Source organism: Tachyglossus aculeatus, chromosome 16, assembly GCF_015852505.1.
Source record: "Tachyglossus aculeatus isolate mTacAcu1 chromosome 16, mTacAcu1.pri, whole genome shotgun sequence".
NCBI lineage: Eukaryota > Metazoa > Chordata > Mammalia > Monotremata > Tachyglossidae > Tachyglossus > Tachyglossus aculeatus.
In genome coordinates this window covers 11548639-11565546 of record NC_052081.1, presented here as the reverse complement: position 1 = coordinate 11565546, position 16908 = coordinate 11548639, and the positions used below count along the sequence as shown (strand labels likewise).

The following is a 16908-nucleotide window of genomic DNA, read 5'->3' as shown; positions in this document are numbered from 1 at the left end:
CTGTTCTCCCTCCCCCTTTGACTGTGAACCCCATTTGGGAAGGCACTGAATCCAGTTTGCATGTATTGTAGCTATTCCAGTGCTTAATGCAGTGCTTGGCACATAGTAAACCGTTAGCCAGTTCCACATTTATTAACCAAATCTTCAAGAGGTACTGCTTCTTCTCAAGCTGTTTCAATCAATCAGTGAGTGGTATTTATTGAGCACTTACTGTGGGCAGAGTACTATACTAATTGCTTGGGAGAGTACAATACGACAGAGTTGGTAGACATGTTGTTCCCTGCCCACAATGAGGTTTTACTGTCTCTTCTTCCACTCCCACTTCCAGATAGTAATAATGCCTTCATTATTACTATTTACCAAAGTGAAATATGCTTTCTGATATTGTTTTAATCCTCATTAGAATAACAGATGTAACCTGAGTCTTTATAAGTTTAATTATCCAAATCCTTTAGGATTTGTATTGTCAGCATCTTGATCATGCATCCTCTCAATATGGTCCTCAGGATAGATTTGCACAATAGCAGCAACAGTAGTGATAATAGTAGTACTATTATTACAACTATTAATAATAAATAGTACTTAAGTGCCTACAGTGCACAAAGCAGTGAATGACGTGCTGGAGTTAAAATACAAGGGTGAGAAGTAGATTTGGTTGCTGGCATCACCTAATCTAAGAAAAAAATGGCAGAGAGAATAGACGACTGACACATAAGGAAAGATAAAATAATGAAAACACAGCATCGAAGACGAGGAAAATGATAAATACCAAGCGAGCAATAGAGAACTGTGGTTTGAGGAGCAATCAATCAATCAATTGTATTTATTGAGCGCTTACTATGTGCAGAGCACTGTACTAAGCGCTTGGGAAGTACAAATTGGCAACATATAGAGACAGTCCCTACCCAACAGTGGGCTCACAGTCTAAAAGGGGGAGACAGAGAACAAAACCAAACATATTAACAAAATAAAATAAATAGAATAGATATGTACAAGTAAAATAAATAAATAAATAAATAAATAGAGTAATAAATATGTACAAACATATATACATATATACAGGTGCTGTGGGGAAGGGAAGGAGGTAAGATGGGGGATGGAGAGGGGGACGAGGGGGAGAGGAAGGAAGGGGCACAGTCTGGGAAGGCCTCTTGGAGGAGGTGAGCTCTCAGGAGCAGAGTCCAATGGTCACAGCCACAACAGAGGGTGGGGTCCAGGAGGATGTGGCGAAGTCGTGCGTCCTGGGGGCCTGTGGCTTTCCAAGGGTCTAAAGCTGTGAAGGTAGTCCATGGCCTTCACGGGTTCGGCTGGCCACAGCTCCAGGGGTGATAGCACGAACAAGGGTTCGCCAACCTTCTGGGCGGTGAGGGCAAAGGTGGTTGGGAAGGGAACGCTCTGTGGGCTTCAGGACACTGGCAGGCCGCAGCTTTAGGGGCAGGGGTGTGAGTGAGGGCCCAGCAGCCCCCTGGGTGGTGGTAATGGGGAGGAGCCCCTTGACAGGCTGTAGGTCGTCGGCAGGCCGTGGCTCCCATAAAGAAGGGCTGAGCCAAGCCCCAGCAGTCCCATGAGTGGCGGTGATGGGGAGGAGACACTGACCAGGCTTCAGGGTGTTGGCTGGCCGTCACCCTGGTGGTGAGGGACTGAGCCAGGGCCTGGTATCTTGCGGCTCTAAAGGCGAGGGAGCGAGTCAGGGCCCAGCATTTCGCAGCTCCAGTGGAGAGGGGTTGAGAAAGGTATCGGGAACCCCGCCAGTAGTAATGATCTGGAGGAGTCACTCGATGGGCTTCAGGGCCTCGACAGGCCGCAGCTTGAGGGGCGAGGGAGCGAGTGATGTCGCAGTAGCTCCCCAAATGGTGGTAATGGATAGGAGGCACTCGACAGGCTTCAAGGTGTCGGCAGGCCGCGTCTCTGGTAGTGGAGTGAGCGAGGGCCCCGCTTGTTGCTGCTCCAGGGGTGAGGGAGTGAGGTCCTGATGGCATTTTGAGGAATAGAGGCAGGGAGGGGATGCACTGGGGACTTGAGGGTTTTGGAAGGCCGGAGCTGCAGTGGTAAAGGGGTGAGCCAGATCCAGGCAGCTCACAGCTCTGGTGATGAGGGAGACGGTACTAATGACATTTATGAAGAATTTCCAATGCACCAAGCCCTGTGATAGGCACTGGGGGAGAAAAAGAAGGTACCGATTCATGCCTTGCCTGGGCAGAGTTCACAATCTAGAGCTGCAGGGTAGGACAGTCATTTAATCAATCAATAATAGTATTATTTACTGTGTCTAAGGTATGGTACTAAACCCTTGGGAGAGAATACATTCAATAGATGACATAAACCCTGCCCACAAGTAATTTGCCATCTAGCTAAGGAGAGATTCATGAAATAATTTGCAAATAGGAGGAAGATATGTTCAGATAGTATAGTATGTAAAATAATATGTATAAAAGTGTAACGTGGGTGAAGTTACATGGAGAATGGGGGCAGAATTCAGAAGGGTTTTGAAGATTAGGAGATTTGAAGATTAAGAGAGTTGTGGTCTGGTGGATTTGATGCGGGGAGAGACTTCCATACAGGAGAAGCAGCGCGGCTTAGCCGGGAAGCAGTGTGGCCTAATGGAAAGACCATGGGCCTAGGAGCCAGAGGACCTGGATTCTAATGCCAGCTCACTTCTCTATGCCTCAGATTCTTCAACTGCAAATTTGGGATTAAATACCTGTTCTCCTTCTCAGTTAGACTGTGAGTCTCATGTGGGACAAGGAGATTCCACCCCAGAACTTAGAACAGTATTTGACACCTAGTAAGTGCTTAACAAAAACCATAAAAAAAGAGGGAGGGAGTGGACCAAGGGTCACAGGTGAGAGAGTTGAGAACAATTCAATGACAAGGTGAGCTTGGAGGGATGGAGAGTGCAAGTTGGAGTGTAGTAGAAGAGTGGGAAGATATTGTACTTTTCCAGTGTCTAATACAGTGCTCTGCACACAGTAAGCATTCAATAAATGCCATTGATTGGTAAGAGGGAGAGAGCTTATGGATGGCCTTAAAGCTCATGGTCACCAGTTTGATGTGAAGATGAATGAGTAGTCATTGGAGGTTTTTGAGGGGTGGAGAGATGGGTACAGAGGACATTTTCAAAAAATGATCCAAGACATGCAATAAATAAGCTGGAAAAGGGAGAGGCTGGAGGATCTGGGAGGAGGCTGATACAGTAATCCCTGTGGGGGGTGCTGAGAGCCTGGACCAGGGTGCTGGCTGAGCTGAGAAATGTTGCGAAGGAAAACCAACAGGATTTAGCAACAGGCTGAATGTGAAAGCTGAGAAGCAGTGAGAATACTTGTACATATTTATTCTACTTGTACATATTTATTCTATTACTCTATTTTACTTGTACATATTCTATTTTATTTTGTGAATATGTTTTGTTTTGTTGTCTGTCTCCCCCTTCTAGACTGTGAGCCCGCTGTTGGGTAGGGACCATCTCTATATGTTGCCAACTTGTACTTCTCACATGCTTAGTACAGTGCTCTGCACACAGTAAGCGCCCAATAAATACGATTGAATGAATGAATGAGTCAAGGATCAGGTTAAGTTTGTGGGCTTTGAAGACAGGGAGGATGGTGGTGTGGTAATAATAATAACATTTGTGTCATGTTAAGGGCTTACTATATGCCAGTCACTGTTCTAAGCGCTGGGGTAGATACAAGTTAATAAGATCAGACACAGTTCGTGTCCCACATGGGGCAAACAGTCAATGTAGGAGAGAGAATGGAAATTGAATCCTCATTTTACAGCTGAGGAAACTGAGGTCCAGAGAAGTTAAATGACTTGCCCAAGGCAAGTCATTTGCAGGCAGATAGCAGAACCAGGATTGGAATCCATGTCCTCTGACTCCCGGGTTCATGCTCTTCCCACTAGGCTCCTCTGCAGTGTGGTTAACTGTTACAGGAAATCTATGTGGAGAGGATTTATGAGGGAAGTTGAGTTCAGTTTTAGACATCGAGATTATGTTGTTGATGGGACATTCATCATGACCATCAGTGGGATTTATTGAGCACTTACTGTGTCAGAGCACTGAACTAAACGCTTGGGAGTGTACAAATACAAGATTCATCTGGAGATTTCCTGCAGATGGGGAGAAATAAAGGTCAAGGCTAGCGAGGTGGATTTGGGAGTCATCCACATAGAGGTGGATGCTGAAGCCAAGGAAGTGGACAAACTCCCCGAGGGAGAGAATATAAACTGAGAAGAGACGGGGACCTGGAATAGAGTCTTGAGGAACAGTTGAGTGAGAGGAAGAAAAGGAGCGAGCCGAAGAGACTGAGAAAGTGAGGGTGGGGGGAACTGGGAAACATGCAGGGAAAGAATAGCACAATAAATTCAGCAAAAACAGCAATTTTCCAATTCAATATATTCCTTCTCCCTGCTTCTGCCAGGGCCATTTTGGGTTCCCAGCAACAGAACTCAGAACAGAAAGAGAATGAAGAGCACCTGTTTAGACAAGAGGAACATCAGACAGCAGTTTACTCTAGGGCGTGCCATCAAGAAGCAGCATGGCCTCAAGGCAAGAGCACAGATTTGGGAGTCAGAGGATGTGGGTTCTAATTCCGGCACCACCACGTGTCTGCTGTGTGACCTTGGGAAAGTCACTTAACTTATCTGTGCCTCAGTTCCCTCATCTGTAACATTGGGATTACCTTATATCTACCCCAGTGCTTAGAACAGTTCTTGGTACATAGTGCTTAACAAATGCCATTATTATTATTATTATTACAGAGAGAGAGTGTTAGGTTGGCTACAGTGTCCACATAGGGGAAGATTTCTCACTTTCTCATCTGGTTGGCTTTCTCATCCGATCTTTCCATTCACCTCCCAAAGCCACTCCTCACCCTCATGACTGTCGGCTTCCTACTCTCTTCTGCTGATTGTCGGGGCCCCTTCTTCCTCCTCCTGTGCGTCCTGCTGTGTCGGCAGCCGCACTTTCCTCAGACCCAGCTTTGGCTTGCCCATGGCTCCGCTCCAACACGCTCCTCCAACTGTCAGCCTCAGCTGCCCCACTCCAAATGCCCAATCCCAACTGTCACTGAACCTTCTGGTCCCCAAGTTCCAATGCTCCTTTCCTTAAAGAGGCAATGCCATTTGGGACTAGAAGCAAATGGAAAGACTGTCTTTCCACTTGCCTTTAAGTTACTGCTGAATTATGATGGATGCCGCCAGCATTATCCTGGAGCCTCCTTCCCAACTTGCAGGCAGAGCACTGTACTCAGCACTTGGGAGCGTACAGTAGAGTAGACATGATCCCTGCCCTCAAGGAACTTACGCTTTAGCAGATTTAATCTCCACTTTACAGAGGAGGAAATGGAGGCCCAGAAAAGTTCAATGACCTGCCCAAGGTCACAGAGCTGGTCAGTGACCTAGTGGAGAGAGTATGGGCCCAAGAGTCAGAGGACCTGGGTTCTAATCTAGGCTCTGCCACTTTTTTTTTTTTCAGTAGTATTTGTTAAGCGCTTACTATGTGCCAGGCACTGTTCTAAGCACTGCGGTGGATACCGGCAAATTGGGTTGGACACAGTCCCTGTCCCACATGGGGCTCACAGTCTCCAACCTGATAAGCTTGTATCTACCCCAGTGCTTAGTACAGTGCCTGGCACACAGTAAGGGCTTAACAAGTACCATAAAAAAAAAAGTGGCAAAGCGGGGATTAGAGCCCAGCTCTTCTGACTCTTACCTGGCACTTTAGTATTTGCCACATGTTTTACAATCCTTCACCATCTACTTTCTGTACATTCTTGTGAACTGGTCCTGTACTGTGATTCTTCATGATAAAGAAAAGGAAATGGAGACCTAGAATTGATGACTTACTCAGGGTCTCTTAAGAATGGGGCTTGTCTCTTTGAGCTCCTTACTGTCAGTTCTGTGCTTAGCCTTGTAGAGTGCCCTGCCACTCATAATCTGGTAAAGGGTTGCCAAAATAGTGTATCAGTTTCCCATACAGCAGTGTGTTTAGTGCCAAAATCAGGATGCCTTCAATCACTAACTCACCAGTGCTCCTTGAATATATGTGAAGATTGCTTCCTGCCAACCTCAATGACTAGCCTTCTCAAATGACTCTGTTCCAAAGAGTCATTCTGTCCCTCCTACAGGTCTGGTGGATTGTTTTTGAACCCAAGATTAATCTCTCTTATCAGTCTTTCCGTTGCTCAAGTTTCAAGGACTGATTCAGTCAAGACTACATACTTCTGGCAGCTGTGGGCTGGGCAGCTGACTAACCAGATCTGAGCATGATCTGCATCTGAATCTAAAAGTGACTCCAACATTGAGGCCTCCCAAAGCACCTCCAACATTGAGGCCTCCCAAAATGCCTGGCCTCAGATGAGTAATGTAATTCCAACTAGTTGTTGAGCTGTTGGCCTAATTTGACAGTGGAGACAGGGCTAGAGTGTCCCGGGAGAATGAATCAATCAATTATCATCATTATTATTATTGATATTATTGCTATTATTATTATTAAATGCTTATGAGAGTAAAACAGAAGCAAGGCACATGTTCCTTACCCTGAAAGACTTTGCACTGTTCCATGGAATGTTTGCCTATTCTTCAGAAGGTGTCTTTGCCTGCTTTAGGAATTTCTAACTATCACAGTGACCTTTTGGCTTCCAGACAGTTCTTCTATCCTGTTGGGCTCCCAACCTGGGAGGAGTTTGTCAGACTCCCCATCAAAGATGATAAAATCCTGATAATCATAGACTTCCATGGTTAACACCAGTGGTACTCTATTCTTGCTGCAGCTTATAGTCAAATCGTCCTCTGAAAGGGATGACAAGCCCGTGGTGGGCAGGGAATGTGTCTGTTCATTGTTATATTGTACTCTCCCAAGTGCTTAGTACAGTGCTTTGCACACAGTAAGTGCTCAATAAATACAATTGCATGAGTGAATGAATGACAACTGAAACATGCACAGATATAGCCCTCCATATATTAATATGAACAATAACTTATATAGCTTCAGAGGCCTTGTTCTTTAAGAGGACCGTGGGCCTAAACCATACCTCCTTTTCTCTTTTACATGGTTAGCCCAAGTGAGCAAACTTCTATGTGGTGGTTGCCTGCCTCCACTATTGGCCCACTGGGCAACTTTGAAAAATATTCCTAAACCTCTCTATGCCTCAGCTTCTATTGCAAAAGGTTTAACATTGCCTTGCAGATAAACTTAAAATAAAAAAGCCAGCCCATAAAATGAGAAGCAGCCTGACCTAGTAGATAGAGCTGGGGCTTGGGAGTCAGAAAGACCTGGGTTCTAATTCTGACCACCACTTTTCTGCTGTGTGATCTTGGGCAAGTCACTTAACTTCTCTGTGCCTCAGTTTCCTCATCTGTAAAATGGAGATTTAGTCTGTGAGGCCCTCTGGAACAGGGACTGTCCAACCCGATTTGCCTGTATCCACCCCAGCATTTAGTACAGGGCCTGGCACACAGTAAGTGCTTAACAAATACCACAGTTACTATTAATTATTTTTGCCATCACATGATTTCCCCACCTTCAAAGAATTATTAAAATCACATCTCCTCTAAGAGACCTTCCCCGACTAAGGCCTCACTTCTTCTCCTCCATCAGCACTGTACTTCATGGATTGTTTTGTCACCTCCACGAGCACCTTATGTATTTACCCATATTTCATTTATATTAGCGTCTGTCTCCCCCTGTAGACTGTAAACTCATTGTGGGCAGGAAGCATGTCTACCCACTCTGTTATACTGTAGTACTCTGTAGTACTCTCCCAAGTGATCAGTACAGTGCTCTGCACACAGTAAGCGCTCAATAAATAAATGATTGATTACTTGGCTCATGTGCCTCCCAAATTCCTCTGATAGTAAGTACAAATGCACATTCCTTCCTATTAGCCTAACAGACCATTAGGCAGTGAAAGATTACAGAGTTGAAGAGGAAGTGGTTTGGCTGAGTAAACCCGGAAGTGTTGTCTTGACTTTTTCCTCAAAACTAATAGCATCGATTACAATCCCAGGCATATTTCAGTTTCTAAGGGTTGTTAATCTTAATTTACCATGATATTTCCAGGTTCAGTTCCTTAGTTGTTACTATTTCTTCTACCCTTACTCCTTGTTTTGTTCATACAACAAATCCTCTCCCATTAGCTACACTGTATTCGGAGCTCCTTTTCCATCCTTTTTCACTCCCAGCCCATAGGATTATATTCCAGAAAGTCTCACCCCTGCTGTGTTCATCATGACTTTACGATGTCTTCAACCCTTAATAAAAGTTTGCTGCCAACCTCTTCAGTGTTGGATGGAGAGTACTTTTCCGTAAGCAGAGTCCCAAGTTTTCCTCCAATCTCTGGGCCAGAGATTGTGTTTACCTATACAATTCAATAGTATTTATTGAGCATTTATTGTGTGCAGAGCACAGTCCTTTCTCTGGGTTACATCTCCCACTGAGGGTCATAGGATGAGAGCACATGAAGTTCCCAGCCTAGAAAAGGAGGAAGCGATGAGAAGGAAGTAGCTCAGTGGCTACTGAGCTCGTGGCTCAGTGGAAAGAGCACGGGCTTTGGAGTTAGAGGTCATGGGTTCGAATTCTGGTTCCGCCAGTTGTCAGCTGTGTGACTTTGGGCAAGTCCCTTAACTTCTCTGTGCTGCCTCAGTTCCCTCATCTGTAAAATGGGGCTTAAGAATTAATAATAATAATGATGTTGGTATTTAAGTGCTTACTATGTGCCAAGCACTGTTCTAAGCACTGGGGAGAATACAAGGTAATCAAGGTTGTCCCATGTGAGGCTTGTAGTCTTAGTCCTCATTTTACAGATGAGGGAACTGAGTCACAGAGAAGAGAAGTGACTTGCCCAAAGTCATACAGCTGACAAGTGGCAGAGTCAGGATTAGAACCCACAATCTCTGACTCCCAAGCCCGGGCTCTTTCCACTGAGCCACGACTGTGAGCCCCCCGTGGGACAACCTGGTCACCTTGTAACCTCCCCGGCGCTTAGAACGGTGCTTTGCACATAGTAAGCGCTTAATAAATGCTATCATTATTATTATTAACAAGAAAGCTCCGCCACTTGTCAGCTGTGTGACTTTGGGCAAGTCACTTCACTTCTCTGTGCCTCAGTTCCCTCATTCTCCCCCTTCTAGACTGTGAGCCCACTGTTGGGTAGGGACCGTCTCTATACGGTGCCAACTTGTACTTCCCAAGCGCTTAGTCCAGTGCCCTGCACACAGTAAGTGCTCAATAAATACGATTGAATGAATGAATCTGTAAAATGGGGGATAATAATAATAATGGCATTTATTAAGCACTTACTATGTGCAAAGCAATTGTTCTAAGCGCCTGGGAGGTTACAAGGTGATCAGGTTGTCCCACGAGAGGCTCACAGTCTTACTCCCCATTTTACAGATGAGGTAACTGAAGCACAGGGAAGTTAAGTGACTTGCCCAAAGTCACACAGCTGACAATTGGCAGAGCGGGATTTGAACCCCTGGCCTCTGGCTCCAAAGCCTGGGCTCCTTCCACTGAGCCACGCTGCTTATAATATAATGGCATTTATGAAGCGCTTACTATGTGCCAAGCACTGTTCTAAGCGCCGGGGAGGTTACAAGGTGACCAGGTTGTCCCACGGGGGGGGGCTCACAGTCTTCATCCCCATTTTACAGATGAGGGAACTGAGGCCCAGAGAGGTGAAGTGACTTCCCCAAAGCCACCCAGCTGACAGTTGGCGGAGCCTGGATTTGAATCCCTGACGTCTGACTCCAAAGCCCGGGCTCTTTCATTCATTCATCCATTCATTCAGTCGTCTTTATTGAGCGCTTAGGAATGCCCTCCCTCTGCCCCTCCGCCAAGCTAGCTCTCTTCCTCCCTTCAAGGCCCTGCTGAGAGCTCACCTCCTCCAGGAGGCCTTCCCAGACTGAGCCCCTTCCTTCCTCTCCCCCTCGTCCCCCTCTCCATCCCCCCATCTTACCTCCTTCCCTTCCCCACAGCCCCTGTATATATGTATATGTGGTTGTACATATTTATTACTCTATTTATTTATTTATTTATTTATTTTACTTGTACATTTCTATCCTATTTATTTTATTGTGTTGGTATGTTTGGTTCTGTTCTCTGTCTCCCCCTTTTAGACTGTGAGCCCACTGTTGGGTAGGGACTGTCTCTATGTGATGCCAATTTGTACTTCCCAAGCGCTTAGTACAGTGCTCTGCACATAGTAAGCGCTCAATAAATACGATTGATTGATTGATTGATTGATTATTATTAACAAGAAACACATACACGCGGCTTTTCTTTCCACCGCCCCCCCCCCCCCCGCGGCTTCCCCCGTCACGTGACAGCCGCAAGCCAATCGGGGGCGGGGGCGGGGGGCGCTGTCCCGGCCCTCGCCACGTGAGGGCGTCGTTCGGGGCGGTCCCGGAAGCGGGGTGGGCGGGCCTAGGCCGGGGCTGGGACCCGGGCGCGCGCGAGCGGCCGCCTCAGACCGGCTCGGACCGCCTCAGACCGGCTCGGGCCGCCTCCTCAGGCCTCCTCAGGCCGCCTCAGGCCGCCATGTCCATGGAGGACCCCTTCTTCGTGGTGAAAGGGTGAGTGTCTCGAAGGGCGGCGGGGCCTCCCCCGTTGTCGACGGCCTCTGCCGACTTGTACTTCCCAAACGCCTAGTCCAACGCTCCGCCCGCTGTAAGCGCTCAATAAAGACGAATGAATGAATGAAAAGCAGGATTAGAACCCATGACCCCTTTCTAATAACGAATGGCATTTGTTAATGGCACGTTATTATTATTATTCTCTGTGCTTCAGCTACCTCATCTGTAAAATGGGGATTAAGACTGTGGGCCCCCCGGGGGACAACCCGAGTCATTCATTCGGTCGTATTTAGGGAAGCAGCGTGGCTCAGTGGAAAAGAGCCCGGGCTTTGGGGTCAGAGGTCGCGGGTTCAAATCCCGGCTCTGCCACCTGTCAGCTGTGTGACTGGGGGCAAGTCACCTCACTTCTCTGGGCCTCAGTTCCCTCATCTGGAAAATGGGGGTGAAGACTGTGAGCCCCCCGTGGGACAACCTCATCACCTTGTAACCTCCCCAGCGCTTAGAACAGTGCTTTGGACATAGTGAGCGCTTAATAAATGCCATTACTATTATTATTACTATTATTTATTGAGCACTTACTGTGTGCAAAGCACTGTTCTAAGCGCTGGGGTGGTTACAAGGTGGGTACATGGGTGGTTACAGGGATTTGAACCCCTGAACCCCCTTCTAGTGAATGAAAAACAGAATTAGAACCCATCACCTCCTAATAATAATGACATTTGTGAAGCGCTTACTATGTGCAAAGCATTGTTCTAAGCACTGAGGTGGTTACAAGGTGGGTACAGGGGTGGTTACAGGGATTTGAACCCCTGATCCCCCCCTTCTAGACTGTGAGCCCACTGTTGGGTAGGGACTGTCTCTATATGTTGCCAACTTGTACTTCCCAAGCGCTTAGTACAGTGCTTTGCACGCAGTAAGCACTCAATAAATACGATTGATGATTGAATGAATGAATGAAAATCAGGATTAGAACCCATCACCTCCTAATAATAATGACATTTGTTAAGCGCTTCCTATGTGCAAAGCACTGTTCCAAGCGCTGGGGTGGTTACAAGGTGGGTACAGGGGTGGTTACAGGGATTTGAACCCCTGATCCCCCTTCTAGACTGTGAGCCCACTGTTGGGTAGCGACCGTCTCTAGATGTTGCCAACTTGTACTTCCCAAGCGCTTAGTACAGTGCTCTGCACATAGTAAGCGCTCAATAAATATGATTGAATGAATGAATGAATCAGGTTGGCCCACAGCGGACTCACTGTCTTAATCCCCATTGTACAGATGAGGTAACTGAAGCACAGAGAATGATAATAATGATGATGGCATTTGTTAAACGCTTACTATGTGCAAAGCACTGTTCTAAGCGCCGGGGAGGTTACAGGGTGATCAGGTTGCCCCACGGGGGCTCACAGTCCTAATCCCCATTTTACAGTTGAGGTAACTGAAGCACAGAGAACAATAATAATAATGATGATGGCATTTGTTAAGCACTTACTATGTGCAAAGCACTGTTCTAAGCGCCGGGGAGGTTACAAGGTGAACAGGTTGCCCCACGGGGGGCTCACAGTCTTAATCCCCATTTTACAGATGAGGTAACTGAAGCACAGAGAAGTTAAGTGACTTGCCCAAAGCCACACAGCTGACAATTGGCGGAGCCGGGATTTGAACCCCTGACCTCTGACTCCAAAGCCCGGGCTCTTTCCACTGAGCCTCGCTGCTTATAATATAATGGCATTTATTAAGGGCGTACTATGTGCAAAGCACTGTTCTAAGCGCCGGGGAGGTTACAAGGTGATCAGGTGGTCCCATGGGGGGCTCTCAGTCTTAATCTCCACTTACAGATGAGGTAACTGAGGCCCAGAGGAGTGAAGTGACTTGCCCAAAGTCACACAGCTGACAATTGGTGGAGCCGGGATTTGAACCCCCGACCTCTGACCCCAAATTCGTGCTCTTTCCACTGAGCCACACTGCTTCTCCACTGTGAGCCCGCTGTTGGGTAGGGACCGTCTCTATATGTTGCCAACTTGTACTCCCAAGTGCTTAGTACAGTGCTCTGCGCACAGTAAGTGCTCAGTAAATACGATTGAATGAATGACTCCCAAACCCGGGCTCTTGCCACTAAGCAGTAATAATAAGTAGTCGTTTCTGGACCGTGAGCCCGTTATTGGGTAGGGACGGTTCCTATCTGTTGCCGATTTGTACTTCCCCAGCGCTTAGTCCAGTGCTCTGCACACAGTAAGCACCCAATAAATACGATTGAATGAATGATGGTATTTCTAGACTTTGAGCCCGTTGTTGGGTAGGGATTGTCTCTATCTGTTGCCGACTTGTACTTCCCAAGCGCTTAGTCCAGTGCTCCGCAAGCAGTAAGCGCTCAATAAAGACGATTGAATGAATGAAAAGTGGCGGAGGCGGATTAGAACCCATGACCTCCAACTCCCAAACCCGGGCTCTTGCCACTAAGCAGTAATAATAAGTAGTCATTTCTAGACTGTGAGCCCGTTGTTGCGTAGGGACTGGTCCTATCTGTTGCCGATTTGTACTTCCCCAGCGCTTAGTCCAGTACTCTGCACACAATAAGCACCCAGTGCTCTGCACGTAGTAAGCGCTTAACAAATGCCATCATCATCATCACCCAATAAACACGATTGAATGAGTGATGGTGTTTCTAGACTTTGAGCCCGTTGTTGGGTAGGGATTCTCTATCTGTTGCCGATTTGTACTTCTCAAGCGCTTAGTCCAGTGCTCTGCACACAGTAAGCGCTCAATAAATACGAGTGAATGAATGACCGGGCCGGGACCGGCGCCCTCCAAACCTTTCCCCTCCTCTCCTAAACTCTGCTTCCCCTGCCAGCCTCCAAGCACGTCGAGGGCGGGGATTAGGCCTAGTAATCGTGTTATAGCCCTAATAATAACTGTGGTCTCTGTTAAGCACTTACCATGTGCCAAGCACTGGGGTGACCTCAAGCCAGTCGGGTCAGACACAGTCCCCGGGCCCGCACAGGGCTCACGGTCTAAGCCCCCATTTTACAGATAAAGGAACTGAGGCACTGAGAAATGAAGTGGCCTGCCCAGGGCCACACAACAGGCAAGTGGCAGAGTCGGAATTAGAACCCATGACCTTCTGACCCCCAGGCCCGGGCTGTATGCACCAGGCCGCTCTTTCCCAAGCGCTTCGTACAGGGCCCTGCACACGCTAAGCGCTCAATACATACCTTTGATCGACTAAAAAACCTGCCTCGCCAGGGGGGATCCCCGGAGATCAGCTCTATTCTTGGAGGGGTCTCTCAAGGAGCCGGGATTGACGAACTGTAAAGAAGCACCCAAGCCTTATCGATGGGCGACCGGGGGCGGGGTGGGGGTGGGGGGGTCCTAAACTTAAACCCCCAAGTGGAATCGCATGGTATTGGATCTACTCCAGCGTTTAGCACAGAGCTCAGCACATAGAAAGCGCCTGACAAAAATCACGGTCATTAAACTGGTTTAATGGCTACCGATCAATCTGCGCATCAGGCAGAAACTCCTCACCCTGGGCTTCAAGGCTGTCCATCACCTCGCCCCCTCCTACCTCACCTCCCTTCTCTCCTTCTACTGCCCAGCCCGCACCCTCCGCTCCTCCACCACTAATCTCCTCACTGTACCTCGCTCTCGCCTGTCCCGCCATCGACCCCTGGCCCACGTCATCCCCCGGGCCTGGAATGCCCTGCTCCCTCTGCCCCTCCGCCAAGCTAGCTCTCTTCCTCCCTTCAAGGCCCTGCTGAGAGCTCACCTCCTCCAGGAGGCCTTCCCAGACTGAGCCCCTTCTTTCCTCTCCCCCCTCTCCATCCCCCCGTCTTACCTCCTTCCCTTCCCCACAGCACCTGTATATATGTATATATGGTTGTACATATTTATTACTCTATTTATTTATTTATTTATTTATTTTACTTGTACATTTCTATCCTACTTATTTTATTTTGTTGGTATGTTTGGTTCTGTTCTCTGTCTCCCCCTTTTAGACTGTGAGCCCACTGTTGGGTAGGGACTGTCTCTATGTGATGCCAATTTGTACTTCCCAAGCGCTTAGTACAGTGCTCTGCACATAGTAAGCGCTCAATAAATACGATTGATTGATTGATTGATTGGTTTGCTCCCTTCAATCAATCAATGAGATTTACTGAGAGCTTACTGTGTCCCTCAGACTGAACCTCCCCCTTTTCCTCTCCACCTCCTCCCCTCCCCATCACCCCCTCCCTTCCTCCGCCCTACCCCCTTCCCCTCCCCACAGCACCTGTGTATATTTATTACTCTATTAATAATGATGTGTTTGTATAGCTATAATTCTATTTATTCTGATGGTATTGACACCTTTCTAATTTTGTTGACCGTCTACCCCTTCTAGACTGTGGGCCCGTTGTTGGGTAGGGACCGTCTCTGTATTTTGCCGATTTGTACTTCCCAAGCGCCCAGTACGGTGCTCTTCACACAGTAAGCGCTCAGTAAATACGATTGAATGAATGAATGTACAGAGTACTGTACTAAGCGCTTGGGAGGGCACAGTGTAACATAATTAGGTAGGGTCAGAATAAATCTGGTGAATGCTTATTGTGTGATCCGTGCTAAGGAAGAGGAGAGGAAAGTTAGGATGGTGTAGTAGACAACATAGCAAGGGTAAACACCCCTTCCCCCGTTGTCCAAGTTCATGGCTGTCCTGGTGAGATCTCAACGAGCCAAGGGAGAGCTTTATATCATCATCATCATCAATCGTATTTATTGAGCGCTTACTATGTGCAGAGCACTGTACTAAGCGCTTGGGAAGTACAAATTGGCAACATATAGAGACAGTCCCTACCCAACAGTGGGCTCACAGTCTAAAAGGGGGAGACAGAGAACAAAACCAAACATACTAACAAAATAAAATAGATAGAATAGCTATGTACAAATAAATTAAATAAATAAATACATAGAGTAAAAAAATATGTACAAACATATATACATATATACAGAGTGTGTTATAGTGTGTTCGTGTTCTGTAGAGAGAAGTGGGGACAGAATTTAGGGAGACGTCCGAACTGGCTGAGGGAAGCAATGACTGACAAATGTGATTATTAAAAAAAAAAAAAAAAAAAAAAAAAGCAGCTTTCATACTCGATGATATGACAAAGAAAACCCAATGGATTTGGCCAGACTAAACTTTCCGCGGCAACAAGAGGAAAGGAGTGGCTGTTTCTTAAACTCTTCCCTGATGTAATCTGGTCCAGTTCAGATTGTTCCCCTCACTCTGGTTATGATATTTCATGGAAGCTTCCTTAATGGGTTTTTCCTGATATTTTCATTTGTGACCAACCAACTACTTTCCATTGCTTTGGGATGAGAAAGGCAGACTGTTACACTCTTGGCTAACGTCAATTTTAAAGTCATTAACAACCGGAAGACATATGAGATTGAATTTCTCTCTACTGGAAATCACTTCATGGTGATCTTCCGGTTTGGGAATGTTGTGATAATATGATGAGGTCAGTGATGATCCAAGGATGCCCTAATTTGAATTCCTATTACCTTAAAAGTTTTTTTCTGCCACTTGCCACCAATTTTCATAACTACAAAGTGAGGGTAAAGCTGATAAATTGAATATTTTTTTCTAATACAATTCTTTGCCTTCAAGAGGGATCACTGAAACCAATACTGATATTAATTCCCTCATGTCCATATAAACTCTTTTCACCCTCTGTACCCCAGCTTGCACACTTTGCTCTTCCCAAACTCACCTTATAACTGTACCCCACTTTTTAGGCTCTTGCCTCTAACCCATTGCTCACCCTGTTTTGCTAGCATGCAGCTCCCTTTCCAAATCGGCCAGATCACAGCTCCACCCGTCTTCAGCGCCCTCTCTCAAAAGACTTAGCCCATAAGTCGTTCATCTATATCTCAGCATTTATGTACCTATTTGCATTAATTCCAGTTATATCCTTTTTCTTCCTACTCCTACGTAGTGTAACTAATGTTTGTCTGCCCTGCCCATTGGATTATAAACTCCATGAGGGCAGTGATATTATCTGTTGTACCCTTCTTAGGACCGTGCTTCACACTCAGGGGCTTAATAAATATCTTTTATGATAATGATGCATTTTCATTTAACTTAAGCCCCTGCTGCGTCTCTCCAGTTCCACTCTAAAAGACCTTTTTGACTTGCAAATTCACCAAGCTAAAATATCTCTTTGCCAACTTGGTTGATTGTATTGTACTCTCTCTAGGGTAATGCAGTGCTGTGCACAAAGTAAATGCTCTATAAATACCATGCATTAATCGATCATTGTATTTAATGCTTGAATTATTTTTGAAACAAAATTTTGAGGAGTACCCTT

At 46.6% G+C, this 16908-nt stretch overlaps 1 protein-coding gene and 1 pseudogene across 4 annotated transcripts in view; one reads left to right on the top strand and one right to left on the bottom strand.

Annotated features, from left to right (window-relative positions):
• Positions 1-1187: 1187 nt before the first annotated feature.
• LOC119938579 lies at positions 1188-5034 on the bottom strand (annotated as a pseudogene).
• A 5480-nt stretch (positions 5035-10514) lies between these two features.
• Positions 10515-16908, top strand: part of STX6 (syntaxin 6) — a 28507-nt gene continuing 22113 nt past the window's right edge. For 3 of the 4 annotated variants that reach the window (XR_005454483.1, XR_005454482.1, XM_038758566.1), the window contains exon 1: positions 10515-10569. Coding sequence is in view for 1 of the 4 variants with exons in the window: in XM_038758566.1 (XP_038614494.1) it covers positions 10535-10569 (35 nt within the window). In the remaining 3 variants the exon portion in view is untranslated. Of the gene's footprint in view, positions 10570-10657; positions 10664-16908 lie in introns of those variants that run through there. The other variant, XM_038758567.1, reaches the window with a different exon arrangement.